The 21,696-nt window shown below is 43.0% G+C and overlaps 1 protein-coding gene across 1 annotated transcript; it reads right to left on the reverse strand.

Moving 5' to 3' along the window:
* Window positions 1-807: 807 nt before the first annotated feature.
* On the reverse strand, window positions 808-20,606 carry LOC148501133 (transmembrane protein 127-like). Its single transcript, XM_088450885.1, has 3 exons — window positions 20,230-20,606; window positions 3,993-4,163; window positions 808-1,436 (listed from the first exon to the last, which is right to left on the reverse strand). Exons 1-3 carry the CDS (start codon window positions 20,447-20,449, stop codon window positions 1,144-1,146), a joined length of 684 nt encoding a protein of 227 aa, XP_088307011.1. The 5' UTR covers window positions 20,450-20,606; the 3' UTR covers window positions 808-1,143.
* Window positions 20,607-21,696: the final 1,090 nt, after the last annotated feature.

The raw sequence follows: 21,696 nt of genomic DNA on the forward strand, positions 1-21,696 counted from the left end.
TAAGGATGAGAGTGCCTTCTTGGGTCCAGTGTCCCTCTTCCAGGACCATAGCCAAAGGACCCGGCGGGCATCTACAGAGGTCGCAGATGCCTTTGAGGCAAGGAATCCAGTATACAACACAGCTTCTCCCAAATAAGAGGCCGTCTCCTGAATATGGGAGATGTATGCCAGTTGTTTCCTGGTAGCGTTTGATGGCAGGCTCTCTTCTAGTGCCTCTGCCCATCCATCGATAGCCTTAGCCACCCATTAGGACACCTTGCTGCTTGCTCAGGTAAATAAAATTAAAAAAAAAAAAAAACTCTCAAAAAATAAGGCTTGGGGCTGCCTAAGCAGTCCCCATGTCTAAAGGCGTGACCGGTCCTGCCGGCACTAAACGAAAAACTATCTGCCTGTGGCTGGGTATATGTGGAGGACGACCAGTGCATCCTGGGAGCTAAAGCTTTAACTGTTTGGTACCCGGATCTCTCCGACCACACACACACACATCCCCATGGTATTCTTGTGGATCCCCTTTAGACCCTGAAGAAGAGACAGTATTTTGTCCAGTCTAGTAAAAAAAACAAAACAAAAAAAAAACCAAAAACACATGTTTAGTATAAAATATCTATCTTGATGGACAAAGAAAATGTCATCACTGAGAAAGAGAGGACAAGAGCAAAAGAGAAAAATGGAGAGAATAAAAACCCCACAGGAACAGCAGAAAAAACACGGTCAATACATGCACGCAAAATACACCATGGCAAATGCCCAGGCGCAAATAGCCACAAAGCTGTAGTGCAGCAATTATGATCAACCATGACTAATGTCTGAAAAGCGCATCATTGTTTATTTGTAAGGTGCCATAAAACTCTGCAGTACTGGACAGTCAGAATAACAAATCATATAAAATATAAGTGCACATAAAAAGGGAAGAAGTACAGAGGAGGCAGGAGGAGGTAGTAACGTCCTGAGTGAGATTGGGGCAACAAGGGACTGGACGTGTGCATGTCCATCAAATTCACATAAAAGAAACATAAAAATAATACTGTGTAACAAACAAATAAATTAAATGCTTTTGTTAACAAGTGCAGATTAAAGTAATAACATTTGGTCCTCCGCTCGATTGCACAATCCATGCAGCACGTAGACGCCAGAGGGGGCAGGTTACCCGTACTCTCCCGGGGGGTCAGTGGTCTCTGGTTCCTGTAGAAGTGGAGAGGTCTCAGCAGCCTGCGATGTGGGACTTGCTGTGTAGTATTCCCTCCTGTACCTTCCAGGGCAATATAAACTCAGGGCAGTGGCGATAATGGAAGCAACGCAAGCACAGATGGCGAAATAAAAACTTTCTCCCAGGGTAACATAGTTTGAAGGTGGCTTCAGGATCTGGAAGTGCACCTCCTGGGAGAGTACTACGTAGAGGTAGGAGCACTGAGCCACAGCTGCCCCCGATGACAAAACTGCAAAGTGATCAGAAGTTTTTGTTATTCACACACACATCAGAGAATTGCTACAAAATGGACTTTAAAAAACACACATTACTAATGTCACGTGACCAATAGTCTGGGTTATGCAAGATGTCATGTGACACAGTTATGCATTCCAACAGTACTGTATTCCTATTACACTCAGCCAAGAAACAAAACAATCTACAAGAATGCAAAAATTAAATGGTCAAATGTGTACTATGAATGTGATGTTTTCTGCATATTACACAGTGCCACAGGGAAAAATACAAAGGGAAGGCGCTTCCTAGGTCATGAAATCTACTTATATACAGTTTTACACTATATGTAGCCTTTCGTATACACAAGAACGCTGATGCCATCTGGTGGGCACATTGTATACTGTCCGTGTAAGGATGGTTACACACTATGGGCCATATCCAATTAGCCCCGAACACTGTTCGGGCGCTCATTGATCCCCGCGATCGGCGAAAAACTGGGATTTTTCGCCAATATTTTTTTCTCCCTATCCTATTATTTCGAGCAAAATAATAGGAAAGTTCGCGGACCTATGTGTTCTCGCCCTTTTTTGGGCGAAAAAAACGGCACTTATAGTGGATTATTTTTCGGGACACATCAGGTCCCGAAAAAAAAACCCCTGATAAGTGCCGTTGTCAGGCCAACTTCGGGGCTAGTTGGATATCCCCGAGCGAGGTAATTTACCGCGGCTAATTGGATATGGCCCTATATACAATGCATCATATGATATATCGTTCCGACACGGATTGGAACAATATATCGTTCACATTGTATAGTGTATACGCCCGATCCGTCGTTCATCGCCATCGTCCAATCTGCTGCTCTGCACAGCTGATGAGGCGATGTAATGAACGACGCGGTGCTGTTACGTGCAGCATGTAACGACACATCGCGCCGTCGTACGCCCAATCGTGCAGCATGTACTGCTGCCGCGATGTATCGGGTCGCGCCATCGTATGAAGGGTCCCGAGCTTCAGAAATTAAAGGAAAGCCAGGAGATGCCAGAGGTCTTGGATGTAGTAAAGGGAAATGATCTTATTTATGTAGCTCCTGTGCATCCTGGTGTACTGTACAAACACTTACTTGGGATGTGACATGTGCAGAAAGCAGAATACAAAGGGATGAGAGGGTCCTCAGTACAATTAGGTAGATATTACGTCAGAAAATATATTTAACTAAAACAGCAGCCTGCATACAATATGGTATAAGGGGATTTTCTACCAAAAGGCCATCTGATCAGGATGCACAGGAGGTTGATTACGCTTCCGCTAAGAAACAGCTTAGATGGAAAGCATTGAGGTTCCCTTTCTTCAAATGTGGCAAAACGAGGCTATAAACATTTTGTAGATAGATAAGAGGGATTGGCCACATGTAAGTGCTCACAATGGCACAAATGCACATTAGGTTAAGTACGGAACAGTATTTAAGGAAAATCGAAAAATGGAGCTGTCATTTTTCTAGTACAGTTCAGAACATGAAATCAGGCATTCCGATTGGCTGTTATGAGTGATAGTACGCCCCGCCAGGGCATCAGATTCTAACATAGAACTTGGCGCAGTCATGGGGGAGGGGGGGGGATTCAATTACTGGAAATATGCCACCGATCATCCCTGTGATTATCAGCTGGGCTCACATCGGCCAGTTACCATACAGGAGAAATCACAAGTTTTACCCTGTGCAGCTCTACGGTGCACAAGGCAAAACTTGCGATGTAGATAGACGAGATGTGCCATTCCCGGAATTTAATTCCCCTCCCTCCTTAGGGTAAAGCGGAAGCAGCCACAGATGGTATTCAGCTCTTGAACAAGGAAAAGGAGACGCGTTTCGTTAAACAAGGAACAAATGTAAAAGCTGAGTGCAATAGCGTTTGGTTTGTTGGGGGTGCCGATTTTCCCGTGATAATAGATCTGGATTTAAAGTGGCAATTTTTTTTTTTTTAAAAGCAAAACCAACTTTATATCCGTTGCTCAATTGCTGAAAAATCTGCACTTTCATCAACTCAGAGGCTATTACTACTAGTCCGGTATGTTATATATCCATTCCACAACACTACTGAGATCCCAAAAAGGATTCCTGCAATCCAGACCCCCCCCCCCCCCCCCCCCAGGGAGCTGCACACCGCTGTGACGGTCATAATCACACCAATAGAAGTAAGACTGACAGGGGGGATTGGGGGGAGACAAGATGATGATGTGACAAAATCTGCAGAATGTATGCGTGTGGTCTTATTAGCGGGTTAGCTATGGGATACCGGCGCTCTGGATCCTGGTGGTAAGAATCCGGACGCGGGCATCCCGTCGGGGTTAGGATATCGACACTTGTCTGTAGGCATTTGATCGGATCCCCTACTAACACTTACATAGTATATAGATGCAGACCCACAATAAACATTATTATGCAGGAATTTCTCAGTATTTTCATTAGGAATTAAAAAAAAACAACCAAATTAAAACTGCCAATATAGGGAAACTAATTGTAGAAGGAAGCATCTCAGCTGTTTGCCCCAGTTTATGTCACATTAAGGATAGTTACCAGTGGTGAAATGAAGGAAAGGAGAAACTTTCCTCCCCATTATGCTTTTGAAGCGGGTGTCCAGGAAGTCGAGAACGAAGGCGGAGAAACCGATTACGATGCTGATATAGCAGCAGGTCAGGATCAGGACCAGGATACACAGACCCTTCTCATAGAGGAGATGGTGCGGACCTTTCCAAAGACAAAGGCACCCAGTAAACAGCTAAACATAATACACATTATAACTAAACTTCACAGATAATGTCAGAATCAGCCCATTGCTCGCGCTTTCAGGTGTCTACGCTGGTTGGTGTGAAGGAGACAGTAATGGGTGCATCACGTTATGTAACTCATGGTAATAGTAATACCCCGGCTGATTAGAAAAGAACTATAAAAGGTCTGTGTGTGCGTAGTGTAAGTGGGAAGAGGTTGTGCCGAAGTGGTCCGAAAGTAGCAAGTGACTGGTGTATTGCATTACATCTCTCAGAACGCTACATGCAGCCTTAAAGCTTAATGATCATTGGGCCTGATTCAGACCCAGTCGCAAGCGCTGAGCGCACGCAACCGGGTCGATGTTTTCCCACTGGGTATGCGCACGACGGAGCCAGCTCCGTCGTGTGCACGCGCGAGACCCAGCTAGCGACGGGTGCTCCGTCGCTCCGGGTCTCGCACCAAAGGGGGCGAGCTGTCGATGGTGAGTGACAGCTCGCCCCGTTTGGTGGGCGGGCCCACTGACATCACCAGTGATGTCAGTGAGAAAGCTTCCGGCTCTGTTAGAGCCGAAATCTCTCTGGGGCTTGCAGCAACAAGACCCTACCACAAGGGTCTCGTCACAAGCCCGATGGTCATGATGGTCTTGACCATCGCGACCATCAACCTGGCCGCTTGCTATAGCTGTGGGTGGTCACCCACAGCTATGAGAGTGGCCAGGAGGCCGCTCCCAAAAAAATACAAAATAAAACACCCTGATTCAGAGCGAGCGCTCTTTCAGAGGCTCTGAATCAGGGCCTCTGTTACTCACTAAGAAAGTTGTGAAAAAGCTTCAACTGAAATAGGAAATACTTATATATGCTCCCATTAATATTGCGGTATTTGTTAAGCTGCTCCCGCCGGATACCTGGAAAATTCAATGTAAGTACAGGTATACAAATTGTTAATTGCTTCAATTAGCCTCAGAAAACTATTAAGCTATTGTTCTCAGCTCCCCCTGTGTCATTCCTTTATCTTCTCTTTAGTTTGTGAGCTCTTACTGGCAGGGCCCTCATCCCTCCTGCTTCATCACCTACCAATAGTGCTCTCTGGTTACACTCGTCACCTCCTCCTCGAGCTCCCTGCCCCAGGGCTCCATCCCTTCCCTGTCTTTCATTGGCACGGAGTCAGTATGTTGCACCCAAACCTATGGTATAGGTCTCAGCTTGCGCTGAATATTCCCCCCGTGCATCAATAACAGCTCAGAGAGTTGCAGTGCCATTTGTTATCAGTATATTACTGTGTTACTATGTACTATATTGTTATTTACCCTCTGTACAGCGCTGAGGACCACATGTGGTACCCTATAAATGAAGGACAATTTTACTTATCCCCATCAGCAATGCATCTCATTTATACACCTGTCCCCCTGTACCATCCACCATACGTATAATACTGTACCCCTCACATCATCCTATCACTGATTTATACATATTATACCAGTATCTCATCTATACACCTGTCCCTCTGTACCATCCACCATACGTATAATACTGTACCCCTCACGTCATCCTATCACTGATTTATACATATTAAACCAGTATCTCATCTATACACCTGTCCCCCTGTACCATCCACCATACGTATAATACTGTACCCCTCACGTCATCCTATCACTGATTTATACATATTATACCAGTATCTCATCTATACACCTGTCCCCCTGTACCATCCACCATACGTATAATACTGTACCCCTCACGTCATCCTATCACTGATTCATACATATTATACCAGTATCTCATCTATACACCTGTCCCCCTGTACCATCCACCATACGTATAATACTGTACCCCTCACGTCATCTATCACTGATTTATACATATTATACCAGTATCTCATCTATACACCAGTCCCCCTATACCATCCACCAAACGTATAATACTGAACCCCTCACATCATCCTATCACTAATTTATACATATTATACCAGTGTCTCATCTATACACCTGTCCCCCTGTACCATCCACCATACGTATAATAGTGTACCCCTCACATCATCCTATCACTGATTTATACATATTATACCAGTGTCTCATCTATACACCTGTCCCCCTGTACCATCCACCATACGTATAATACTGTACCCCTCACATCATCCTATCACTGATTTATACATATTATACCAGTATCTCATCTATACACCTGTCCCTCTGTACCATCCACCATACGTATAATACTGTACCCCTCACGTCATCCTATCACTGATTTATACATATTAAACCAGTATCTCATCTATACACCTGTCCCCCTGTACCATCCACCATACGTATAATACTGTACCCCTCACGTCATCCTATCACTGATTTATACATATTATACCAGTATCTCATCTATACACCTGTCCCCCTGTACCATCCACCATACGTATAATACTGTACCCCTCACGTCATCCTATCACTGATTCATACATATTATACCAGTATCTCATCTATACACCTGTCCCCCTGTACCATCCACCATACGTATAATACTGTACCCCTCACGTCATCTATCACTGATTTATACATATTATACCAGTATCTCATCTATACACCAGTCCCCCTATACCATCCACCAAACGTATAATACTGAACCCCTCACATCATCCTATCACTAATTTATACATATTATACCAGTGTCTCATCTATACACCTGTCCCCCTGTACCATCCACCATACGTATAATAGTGTACCCCTCACATCATCCTATCACTGATTTATACATATTATACCAGTGTCTCATCTATACACCTGTCCCTCTGTACCATCCACCATACGTATAATAGTGTACCCCTCACATCATCCTATCACTGATTTATACATATTATACCAGTGTAACATCTATACACCTGTCCCCCTGTACCATCCACCATACGTATAATACTGTACCCCTCACATCAGCCTATCACTGATTTATACATATTATACCAGTGTCTCATCTATACACCTGTCCCCCTGTACCGTCCACCAGACGTATAATACTGTACCCCTCACATCATCCTATCACTGATTAATACATATTATACCAGTGTAACATCTATACACCTGTCCCCCTGTACCGTCCACCATACGTATAATACTGTACACCTCACATCATCCTATCACTGATTTATACATATTATACCAGTGTCTCATCTATACACCTGTCCCCCTGTACCATCCACCATACGTATAATACGGTACCCCTCACATCATCCTATCACTGATTTATACATATTATACGAGTATCTCATCTATACACCTGTCCCTCTGTACCATCCACCATACGTATAATACTGTACCCCTCACATCATCCTATCACTGATTTAAACATATTATACCAGTGTCTCATCTATACACCTGTCCCCCTGTACCATCCACCATACGTATAATACTGTACCCCTCACATCATCCTATCACTGATTTATACATATTATACCAGTGTCTCATCTATACACCTGTCCCCCTGTACCATCCACCATACGTATAATACTGTACCCCTCACGTCATCCTATCACTGATTTATACATATTATACCAGTATCTCATCTATACACCTGTCCCCCTGTACCATCCACCATACGTATAATACTGTAACCCTCTCGTCATCTATCACTGATTTATACATATTATACCAGTGTCTCATCTATACACCAGTCCCCCTATACCATCCACCATACGTATAATACTGTACCCCTCACGTCATCTATCACTGATTTATACATATTATACCAGTGTCTCATCTATACACCAGTCCCCCTATACCATCTACCATACGTATAATACTGAACCCCTCACATCATCCTATCACTGATTTATACATATTATACAAGTATCTCATCTATACACCTGTCCCCCTGTACCATCCACCATACGTATAATACTGTACCCCTCACATCATCCTATCACTGATTTATACATATTATACAAGTATCTCATCTATACACCTGTCCCCCTGTACCATCCACCATACGTATAATACTGTACCCCTCACATCATCCTATCACTGATTTAAACATATTATACCAGTGTCTCATCTATACACCTGTCCCCCTGTACCATCCACCATACGTATAATACTGAACCCCTCACATAATCCTATCACTGATTTATACATATTATACCAGTGTCTCATCTATACACCTGTCCCCCTGTACCATCCACCATACGTATAATACTGAACCCCTCACATAATCCTATCACTGATTTATACATATTATACCAGTGTCTCATCTATACACCTGTCCCCCTGTACCATCCACCATACGTATAATACTGTACCCCTCACATCATCCTATCACTGATTTATACATATTATACCAGTGTCTCATCTATACACCTGTCCCCCTGTACCATCCACCATACGTATAATACTGTACACCTCACATCATCCTATCACTGATTTATACATATTATACCAGTATCTCATCTAAACACCGGTCCCCCTGTACCATCCACCATACGTATAATACTGTACCCCTCACATCATCCTATCACCGATTTATACCAGTATCTCATCTATACACCTGTCCCCCTGTACCATCCACCATACGTATAATACTGTACCCCTCACATCATCCTATCACTGATTTATACATATTATACCAGTGTCTCATCTATACACCTGTCCCCCTGTACCATCCACCATACGTATAATACTGTACCCCTCACATCATCCTATCACTGATTTATACATATTATACCAGTGTCTCATCTATACACCTGTCCCCCTGTACCATCCACCATACGTATAATACTGTACCCCTCACATCATCCTATCACTGATTTATACATATTATACCAGTGTCTCATCCATATACCTGTCCCCCTGTTCCACCATACGTATAATACTGTACCCCTCACATCATCCTATCACTGATTTATACATATTATACCAGTGTCTCATCTATACACCTGTCCCCCTGTACCATCCACCATACGTATAATACTGTACCCCTCACATCATCCTATCACTGATTTATACATATTATACCAGTGTCTCATCTATACACCTGTCCCCCTGTACCATCCACCATACGTATAATACTGTACCCCTCACATCATCCTATCACTGATTTATACATATTATACCAGTGTCTCATCTATACACCTGTCCCCCTGTACCATCCACCATACGTATAATACTGTACCCCTCACATCATCCTATCACTGATTTATACATATTATACCAGTGTCTCATCTATACACCTGTCCCCCTGTACCATCCACCATACGTATACCGTACCCCTCACATCATCTTATCACTGATTTATACATATTATACCAGTATCTCATCTATACACCTGTCCCCCTGTACCATCCACCATACGTATAATACCTTAACCCTCATATCATGCTATCACTGATTTATACATATCATACCAGTGTCTCATGTATACACCTGTCCCCCTGTACCATCCACCATACGTATAATACTGTACCCCTCACATCATCCTATCACTGATTTATACATATTATACCAGTGTCTCATCTATACACCTGTCCCCCTGTACCATCCACCATACGTATAATACTGTACCCCTCACATCATCCTATCACTGATTTATACATATTATACCAGTGTCTCATCTATACACCTGTCCCCCTGTACCATCCACCATACGTATAATACCGTACCCCTCACATCATCCTATCACTGATTTATACATATTATACCAGTGTAACATCTATACACCTGTCCCCCTGTACCATCCACCATACGTATAATACTGTACCCCTCACATCATCCTATCACTGATTTATACATATTATACCAGTATCTCATCTATACACCGGTCCCCCTGTACCATCCACCATACGTATAATACTGTACCCCTCACATCATCCTATCACTGATTTAAACATATTATACCAGTATCTCATCTATACACCGGTCCCCCTGTACCATCCACCATACGTATAATACTGTACCCCTCACATCATCCTATCACTGATTTATACATACTATACCAGTGTCTCATCTATACACCAGTCCCCCTGTACCATCCACCATACGTATAATACTGTACCCCTCACATCATCCTATCACTGATTTATACATATTATACCAGTGTCTCATCTATACACCTGTCCCCTGTACCATCCACCATACGTATAATACTGTACCCCTCACATCATCCTATCACTGATTTATACATATTATACCAGTATCTCATCTAAACACCGGTCCCCCTGTACCATCCACCATACGTATAATACTGTACCCCTCACATCATCCTATCACCGATTTATACATATTATACCAGTATCTCATCTATACACCTGTCCCCCTGTACCATCCACCATACGTATAATACTGTACCCCTCACATCATCCTATCACTGATTTATACATATTATACCAGTATCTCATCTATACACCTGTCCCCCTGTACCATCCACCATACGTATAATACTGTACCCCTCACATCATCCTATCACTGATTTATACATATTATACCAGTGTCTCATCTATACACCGGTCCCCCTGTACCATCCACCATACGTATAATACTGTACCCCTCACATCATCCTATCACTGATTTATACATATTATACCAGTGTCTCATCTATACACCTGTCCCCCTGTACCATCCACCATACGTATAATACTGTACCCCTCACATCATGCTATCACTGATTTATACATATTATACAAGTATCATCTATACACCTGTCCCCCTGTACCATCCACCATACGTATAATACTGTACCCCTCACATCATGCTATCACTGATTTATACATATTATACCTGTATCATCTATACACCTGTCCCCCTGTACCATCCACCATACGTATAATACTGTACCCCTCACATCATCCTATCACTGATTTATACATATTATACCAGTGTCTCATCCATATACCTGTCCCCCTGTTCCACCATACGTATAATACTGTACCCCTCACATCATCCTATCACTGATTTATACATATTATACCAGTGTCTCATCTATACACCTGTCCCCCTGTACCATCCACCATACGTATAATACTGTACCCCTCACATCATCCTATCACTGATTTATACATATTATACCAGTGTCTCATCTATACACCTGTCCCCCTGTACCATCCACCATACGTATAATACTGTACCCCTCACATCATCCTATCACTGATTTATACATATTATACCAGTGTCTCATCTATACACCTGTCCCCCTGTACCATCCACCATACGTATAATACTGTACCCCTCACATCATCCTATCACTGATTTATACATATTATACCAGTGTCTCATCTATACACCTGTCCCCCTGTACCATCCACCATACGTATAATACCGTACCCCTCACATCATCTTATCACTGATTTATACATATCATACCAGTGTCTCATCTATACACCTGTCCCCCTGTACCATCCACCATACGTATAATACCGTAACCCTCACATCATCCTATCACTGATTTATACATATTATACCAGTGTCTCATCTATACACCTGTCCCCCTGTACCATCCACCATACGTATAATACTGTACCCCTCACATCATCCTATCACTGATTTATACATATTATACCAGTGTCTCATCTATACACCTGTCCCCCTGTACCATCCACCATACGTATAATACCGTACCCCTCACATCATCTTATCACTGATTTATACATATCATACCAGTATCTCATCTATACACCTGTCCCCCTGTACCATCCACCATACGTATAATACCGTACCCCTCACATCATCTTATCACTGATTTATACATATCATACCAGTATCTCATCTATACACCTGTCCCCCTGTACCATCCACCATACGTATAATACCGTACCCCTCATATCATCCTATCACTGATTTATACATATCATACCAGTGTCTCATGTATACACCTGTCCACCTGTACCATCCACCATACGTATAATACCGTACCCCTCACATCATCCTATCACTGATTTATACATATTATACCAGTGTCTCATCTATACACCTGTCCCCCTGTACCATCCACCATACGTATAATACTGTACCCCTCACGTCATCCTATCACTGATTTATACATATTATACCAGTGTCTCATCTATACACCTGTCCCCCTGTACCATCCACCATACGTATAATACTGTACACCTCACATCATCCTATCACTGATTTATACATATTATACCAGTGTCATCTATACACCTGTCCCCCTGTACCATCCACCATACGTATAATACTGTACACCTCACATCATCCTATCACTGATTTATACATATTATACCAGTGTAACATCTATACACCTGTCCCCCTGTACCATCCACCATACGTATAATACCTTAACCCTCATATCATGCTATCACTGATTTATACATATCATACCAGTGTCTCATGTATACACCTGTCCCCCTGTACCATCCACCATACGTATAATACTGTACCCCTCACATCATCCTATCACTGATTTATACATATTATACCAGTGTCTCATCTATACACCTGTCCCCCTGTACCATCCACCATACGTATAATACTGTACCCCTCACATCATCCTATCACTGATTTATACATATTATACCAGTGTCTCATCTATACACCTGTCCCCCTGTACCATCCACCATACGTATAATACCGTACCCCTCACATCATCCTATCACTGATTTATACATATTATACCAGTGTAACATCTATACACCTGTCCCCCTGTACCATCCACCATACGTATAATACTGTACCCCTCACATCATCCTATCACTGATTTATACATATTATACCAGTATCTCATCTATACACCGGTCCCCCTGTACCATCCACCATACGTATAATACTGTACCCCTCACATCATCCTATCACTGATTTAAACATATTATACCAGTATCTCATCTATACACCGGTCCCCCTGTACCATCCACCATACGTATAATACTGTACCCCTCACATCATCCTATCACTGATTTATACATACTATACCAGTGTCTCATCTATACACCAGTCCCCCTGTACCATCCACCATACGTATAATACTGTACCCCTCACATCATCCTATCACTGATTTATACATATTATACCAGTGTCTCATCTATACACCTGTCCCCTGTACCATCCACCATACGTATAATACTGTACCCCTCACATCATCCTATCACTGATTTATACATATTATACCAGTATCTCATCTAAACACCGGTCCCCCTGTACCATCCACCATACGTATAATACTGTACCCCTCACATCATCCTATCACCGATTTATACATATTATACCAGTATCTCATCTATACACCTGTCCCCCTGTACCATCCACCATACGTATAATACTGTACCCCTCACATCATCCTATCACTGATTTATACATATTATACCAGTATCTCATCTATACACCTGTCCCCCTGTACCATCCACCATACGTATAATACTGTACCCCTCACATCATCCTATCACTGATTTATACATATTATACCAGTGTCTCATCTATACACCGGTCCCCCTGTACCATCCACCATACGTATAATACTGTACCCCTCACATCATCCTATCACTGATTTATACATATTATACCAGTGTCTCATCTATACACCTGTCCCCCTGTACCATCCACCATACGTATAATACTGTACCCCTCACATCATGCTATCACTGATTTATACATATTATACAAGTATCATCTATACACCTGTCCCCCTGTACCATCCACCATACGTATAATACTGTACCCCTCACATCATGCTATCACTGATTTATACATATTATACCTGTATCATCTATACACCTGTCCCCCTGTACCATCCACCATACGTATAATACTGTACCCCTCACATCATCCTATCACTGATTTATACATATTATACCAGTGTCTCATCCATATACCTGTCCCCCTGTTCCACCATACGTATAATACTGTACCCCTCACATCATCCTATCACTGATTTATACATATTATACCAGTGTCTCATCTATACACCTGTCCCCCTGTACCATCCACCATACGTATAATACTGTACCCCTCACATCATCCTATCACTGATTTATACATATTATACCAGTGTCTCATCTATACACCTGTCCCCCTGTACCATCCACCATACGTATAATACTGTACCCCTCACATCATCCTATCACTGATTTATACATATTATACCAGTGTCTCATCTATACACCTGTCCCCCTGTACCATCCACCATACGTATAATACTGTACCCCTCACATCATCCTATCACTGATTTATACATATTATACCAGTGTCTCATCTATACACCTGTCCCCCTGTACCATCCACCATACGTATAATACCGTACCCCTCACATCATCTTATCACTGATTTATACATATCATACCAGTGTCTCATCTATACACCTGTCCCCCTGTACCATCCACCATACGTATAATACCGTAACCCTCACATCATCCTATCACTGATTTATACATATTATACCAGTGTCTCATCTATACACCTGTCCCCCTGTACCATCCACCATACGTATAATACTGTACCCCTCACATCATCCTATCACTGATTTATACATATTATACCAGTGTCTCATCTATACACCTGTCCCCCTGTACCATCCACCATACGTATAATACCGTACCCCTCACATCATCTTATCACTGATTTATACATATCATACCAGTATCTCATCTATACACCTGTCCCCCTGTACCATCCACCATACGTATAATACCGTACCCCTCACATCATCTTATCACTGATTTATACATATCATACCAGTATCTCATCTATACACCTGTCCCCCTGTACCATCCACCATACGTATAATACCGTACCCCTCATATCATCCTATCACTGATTTATACATATCATACCAGTGTCTCATGTATACACCTGTCCACCTGTACCATCCACCATACGTATAATACCGTACCCCTCACATCATCCTATCACTGATTTATACATATTATACCAGTGTCTCATCTATACACCTGTCCCCCTGTACCATCCACCATACGTATAATACTGTACCCCTCACGTCATCCTATCACTGATTTATACATATTATACCAGTGTCTCATCTATACACCTGTCCCCCTGTACCATCCACCATACGTATAATACTGTACACCTCACATCATCCTATCACTGATTTATACATATTATACCAGTGTCATCTATACACCTGTCCCCCTGTACCATCCACCATACGTATAATACTGTACACCTCACATCATCCTATCACTGATTTATACATATTATACCAGTGTAACATCTATACACCTGTCCCCCTGTACCATCCACCATACGTATAATACTGTACCCCTCACATCATCCTATCACTGATTTAAACATATTATACCAGTGTCTCATCTATACACCTGTCCCTCTGTACCATCCACCATACGTATAATACTGTACCCCTCACGTCATCCTATCACTGATTTATACATATTATACCAGTGTCTCATCTATACACCTGTCCCTCTGTACCATCCACCATACGTATAATAGTGTACCCCTCACATCATCCTATCACTGATTTATACATATTATACCAGTGTCTCATCTATACACCTGTCCCCCTGTACCATCCACCATACGTATAATACAGTACCCCTCACATCATCCTATCACTGATTTATACATATTATACCAGTATCTCATCCATACACTTGTCCCCCTGTACCATCCACCATATGTATAATACTGTACCCCTCACATCATCCTATCACTGATTTATACATATTATACCAGTGTCTCATCTATACACCTGTCCCCTGTACCATCCACCATACGTATAATACTGTACCCCTCACATCATCCTATCACTGATTTATACATATTATACAAGTATCTCATCTATACACCTGTCCCCCTGTACCATCCACCATACGTATAATACTGTACCCCTCACATCATCCTATCACTGATTTAAACATATTATACCAGTGTCTCATCTATACACCTGTCCCCCTGTACCATCCACCATACGTATAATACTGTACCCCTCACATCATCCTATCACTGATTTAAACATATTATACCAGTGTCTCATCTATACACCGGTCCCCCTGTACCATCCACCATACGTATAATACTGTACCCCTCACATCATCCTATCACTGATTTATACATATTATACCAGTGTCTCATCTATACACCGGTCCCCCTGTACCATCCACCATACGTATAATACTGTACCCCTCACATCATCCTATCACTGATTTATACATATTATACCAGTATCTCATCTATACACCGGTCCCCCTGTACCATCCACCATACGTATAATACTGTACCCCTCACATCATCCTATCACTGATTTATACATATTATACCAGTATCTCATCTATACACCGGTCCCCCTGTACCATCCACCATACGTATAATACTGTACCCATCACGTCATCCTATCACTGATTTATACATATTATACCAGTGTCTCATCTATACACCTGTCCCTCTGTACCATCCACCATACGTATAATACTGTACCCCTCACATCATCCTATCACTGATTAATACATATTATACCAGTGTAACATCTATACACCTGTCCCCCTGTACCGTCCACCATACGTATAATACTGTACCCCTCACATAATCCTATCACTGATTTATACATATTATACCAGTATCTCATCCATACACTTGTCCCCCTGTACCATCCACCATACGAATAATACTGTACCCCTCACATCATCCTATCACTGATTTATACATATTATACCAGTATCTCATCTATACACCTGTCCCCCTGTACCATCCACCATACGTATAATACTGTACCCCTCACATCATCCTATCACTGATTTATCCAGTGTCTCATGTATACACCTGTCCCTCTGTACCATCCACCATACGTATAATAGTGTACCCCTCACGTCATCCTATCACTGATTTATACATATTATACCAGTGTCTCATCTATACACCTGTCCCCCTGTACCATCCACCATACGTATAATACTGTACCCCTCACATCATCCTATCACTGATTTATACATATTATACCAGTGTCTCATCTATACACCTGTCCCCCTGTACCATCCACCATACGTATAATACTGTACCCCTCACATCATCCTATCACTGATTTATACATATTATACCAGTATCTCATCTATACACCTGTCCCCCTATACCATCCACCATACGTATAATACTGTACCCCTCACATCATCCTATCACTGATTTATACATATTATACCAGTGTCTCATCTATACACCTGTCCCCCTGTACCATCCACCATACGTATAATACTGTACCCCTCACATCATCCTATCACTGATTTATACATATTATACCAGTGTCTCATCTATACACCTGTCCCCCTGTACCATCCACCATACGTATAATACTGTACCCCTCACGTCATCTATCACTGATTTATACATATTATACCAGTGTCTCATCTATACACCTGTCCCCCTGTACCATCCACCATACGTATAATACTGTACCCCTCACATCATCCTATCACTGATTTATACATATTATACCAGTATCTCATCTATACACCTGTCCCCCTGTACCATCCACCATACGTATAATAGTGTACCCCTCACATCATCCTATCACTGATTTATACATATTATACCAGTATCTCATCTATACACCTGTCCCCCTGTACCATCCACCATACGTATAATACCGTACCCCTCACATCATCCTATCACTGATTTATACATATTATACCAGTATCTCAACTATACACCTGTCCCCCTGTACCATCCATCATACCCCTCACATCATCCTATCACTGATTTATACATATTATACCAGTATCTCATCTATACACCTGTCCCCCTGTACCTTCCACTCTACGTATAATACTGTATTCGGCCAATATTCACATCTCTGCCTTCAATCATTGATTAGAACATATTATACCAATATCTCATCTATGACCTGTCCCATCCACTCTAGGTAACACTACTGTATATCTTAAAAAAATGTATGTCACCTCCTCCCATATACCATATGTATTACACCGATCCCCCTCCCAATATTCATGTCACCGCCTCCTATCACTGATTATCACATATAGTCAGGTCCATAAATATTGGGACATTGACAGAATTTTCATATTTTTGCCTCTATTCACCACCACAATGGTTTTGAAATGAAACAAACAATATGTGCTTTAACTGCAGACTTTCAGATTTAATTTGAGGGTAATTACATTCAAATCGGGTGAACGGTGTAGGAATTACAACAGTTTCAATATGTGCCTCCCACTTTTTAAGGGGCCAAAAGTAATGGGACTATCAACTCTAAAGCTATTTCATGAACAGGTGTGGGCTATTCCCTCGTTATTTCATTATCAATTAAGCAGATAACAGGTCTGGAGTTGATTCTAGGTGTGACATTTGCATTTGGAATCAGTTGCTGTCAACTCTCAATATGAGATCCAAAGAGCTGTCACTATCAGTTAAAGCAAGCCATCATTAGGCTGAAAAATCAAAATTAACCCATCAGAGAGTTAGCAAAAACATTAGGTGTGGCCAAATCAACTGTTTGGAACATTCTTAAAAAGAAAGAACGCACCGGAGAGCTCAACAACAACAAAAGACCCGGAAAACAACTGTGGTGGATGACAAAAGAATTATTTCCCTTGTGAAGAAAAACCCCTTCACAACAGTTGGCCAAATCAAGAACACTCTCCAGGAGGTAGATGTATCAACAAAGTCAACAATCAAGAGAAGACTTCACAAGAGTGAATATAGAGGGTTAACCACAAGATGCAAACCATTGGTGAGCCACAAAAACAGGAAGACCAGATTATAGTTTGCCAAACAACATCTAAAAAAGCCATTACAGTTCTGGAACAACATCCTATGGACAGATGAGACAAAGATCAACTTGTACCAGAGTGATGGGAAGAGAAGAGTATGGAGAAGGGAAGGAACTGCTCATGATCCAAAACATACCACCTCATAATTGAAGCATGGTGGTGGTAGTGTCATGGCGTGGGCATGTATGGCTGCCAATGGAACTGGTTCCCTTGTATTTATTGATGATGTGACTGCTGATAAAAGCAGCAGAATGAATTCTGAAGTGTTTCGGGCAATATTATATGCTCATATTCAGTCAAATGTTTCAGAACTCATTGGATGGTGCTTCACAGTGCAGATGGACAATGACCCGAAGCATACTGCAAAAGCAACCAAAGAGTTTTTTAAGGCTAAAAAGTGGAATGTTATGCAATGGCCAAGTCATTCCCCTGACCTGAATCCGATTGAGCATGCATTTCACTTGATGAAGACAAAACTGAAGGGAAAATGCCCCAAGAACAAGCAGGAACTGAAGACATTAGCAGTAGAGGCCTGGCAGAGCATCACCAGGGATGAAACCCAGCGTCTGGTGATGTCTATGCGTTCCAGACTTCAGGCTGTAATTGCCTGCAAAGGATTTGCTACAAAGTATTAAAAAGTTAAAGTTAGATTTAGGATTGTTTAGTTTGTCCCATTACTTTTGGCCCCTTAAAAAGTGGGAGGCACATATAGAAACAGTTGTAATTCCTACACATTTCACCTGATTTGGATGTAATTACCCTCAAATTAAATCTGAAAGTCTGCAGTTAAATCACATCTTGTTTGTTTCATTTCAAAACCATTGTGGTGGTGAAAATAGGCCAAAATATGAAAATTCTGTCAATGTCCCAATATTTATGGACCTGACTGTATTTCACCAGTGTCTTATCTATACGCCTTCCCCCTCTGTACCATCCACCATACGGATAACACTGTACCCCTCCAATAATGTCACCTTGTCCTATCACTGATCATCACATATTATGTGTCTCATCTATAATACATGTACCCACCCGTACATATAGCACCATGCACCTATCGTCCCCCCTCCCCTGTACACAACACCAAATGCCCGTCCACCCTCTCAAATACACACATAATGTGCACCTGCCCCCCTCCCCTGTACACAACACCGGCACCTGCCCCCCTCCCCTGTACACAACACCGGCACCTGTCCCCCTCCCCTGTACACAACACCGGCACCTGTCCCCCTCCCCTGTACACAACACCGGCACCTGTCCCCCTCCTCTGTACACAGCACCGTGCACCTGTCCCCCTCCTCTGTACACATAACATCGTGGACCTGTCTCCATCCCCGGTATGTCATGCCCACGGCTCCCCTCCTACTCTTACCGGTCTCGGTGAGGTTGAGGCCCCGGTGCAGCACATAGGCCGGCCCGTACACGTAGCCCTGGCCCTCCATCTGCACCTGCAGCCAGCTGGGATCGGCCAGGGCGGTGCACGTACTCACCACGGCCAGGCTCTGGGCGAACGCGGCCGGCAGACAGCGCTGGGGGGTACGGGGGACGCCAGCCGCCGAGCTCCTGTACTCCGGGCCCGGCTGCAGCGCCATCTTCCCCCGCTGTCACCGCCTGACACCCACTTCCGCCGGCGCCATCTTGTTGCGGCCGCGCCCGTCACTGTGGCCCCGGGGGACAGCTAACTGGGGCGAGGGCCCATGGCGTCACCGAGGTGGATCCCGGGACGGACGGGGCTGGCAGCGGAGAGAGCTCCCCCTGCTGGTTGCCGTGTGACAATGAGTGTGTATGGCAGCAGGAGGAGTGAGGATGTGTGCCCCCCATGGCTCAGGGACAGTGGTCCCAGCAGTCAGTGGTTACTTGTTAGTCCCTGGAATACATGTTATCAGCCTGCACCCCTGGGTGACCTGCCCTCCTCCTGCTGATGGATAGTCCCATGCAGACAGGTTTAGGGGCCCATTTATGGTAATTGCCATATATGCCTCAATAACTAATGTCCCTAATCGCCACGATTCGGGAACGCGTCTCGGGTTGATGTGTCATTGTCCTTACCGGGATGTCGTGTACCGGTGGCTTAAATACAAAGTAAAAGTTTAAATCAAACTCTTGGAATTGCCCAGTTAATACCCAGAGCTCAAGGCCATGCACAATGGGTAATGAAATGAATATTGCTGCCCAATAATATTATACTTCCCTTGAAATTCTTCATAAGATGTGGTCAAATGGTGTACGATTGGTCATTACGACCATAGGATAAGATGCATAGAAGTGTCACATCGTACACGATCGGTTGAGATCTCTCTGCAAAACCATCTGATCTGCGATCCAACTAGACGACGGCGGGGACGCGCATCGGAGTCGCAGAAGACTCAAAATACAACTTTTTGCAAACGATTGGTCTGGCCAACCTGTAGAAAATGCCAAAATCGTGTTTAAAAATCGTCACGTGTATGGCCAGCAATAGGGGCTGGTGCAATTTGGCGCAGAACTTACAGGGGGAGTTTACCTCATGGGTTAAGTGCCCGCAACTATTACATTTTTTAGCTCGGTCATAGATCCCGGGTTAAGTGCCCAGCGCTATGCAATTACCACCCGTGGTAACAGTGCTCAGATATTGCTCTGCCCACCACATTTCCCTGTATCTCAGTGCCCCCCCACATTACCCTCTGTCTCTTAGTGACACCCCCACACATACATTTCCCTGTATCTCAGTGCCCCCCCCACATTACCCTCTGTCTCTTAGTGACACCCCCACACATACATTTCCCTGTATCTCAGTGCCCCCCCCCCACATTACCCTCTGTCTCTTAGTGACACCCCCACACATACATTTCCCTGTATC

The sequence above is a fragment of the Taudactylus pleione genome, unplaced genomic scaffold (assembly GCF_031769625.1).
Source record: "Taudactylus pleione unplaced genomic scaffold, aTauple2 ptg000533l, whole genome shotgun sequence".
NCBI lineage: Eukaryota > Metazoa > Chordata > Amphibia > Anura > Myobatrachidae > Taudactylus > Taudactylus pleione.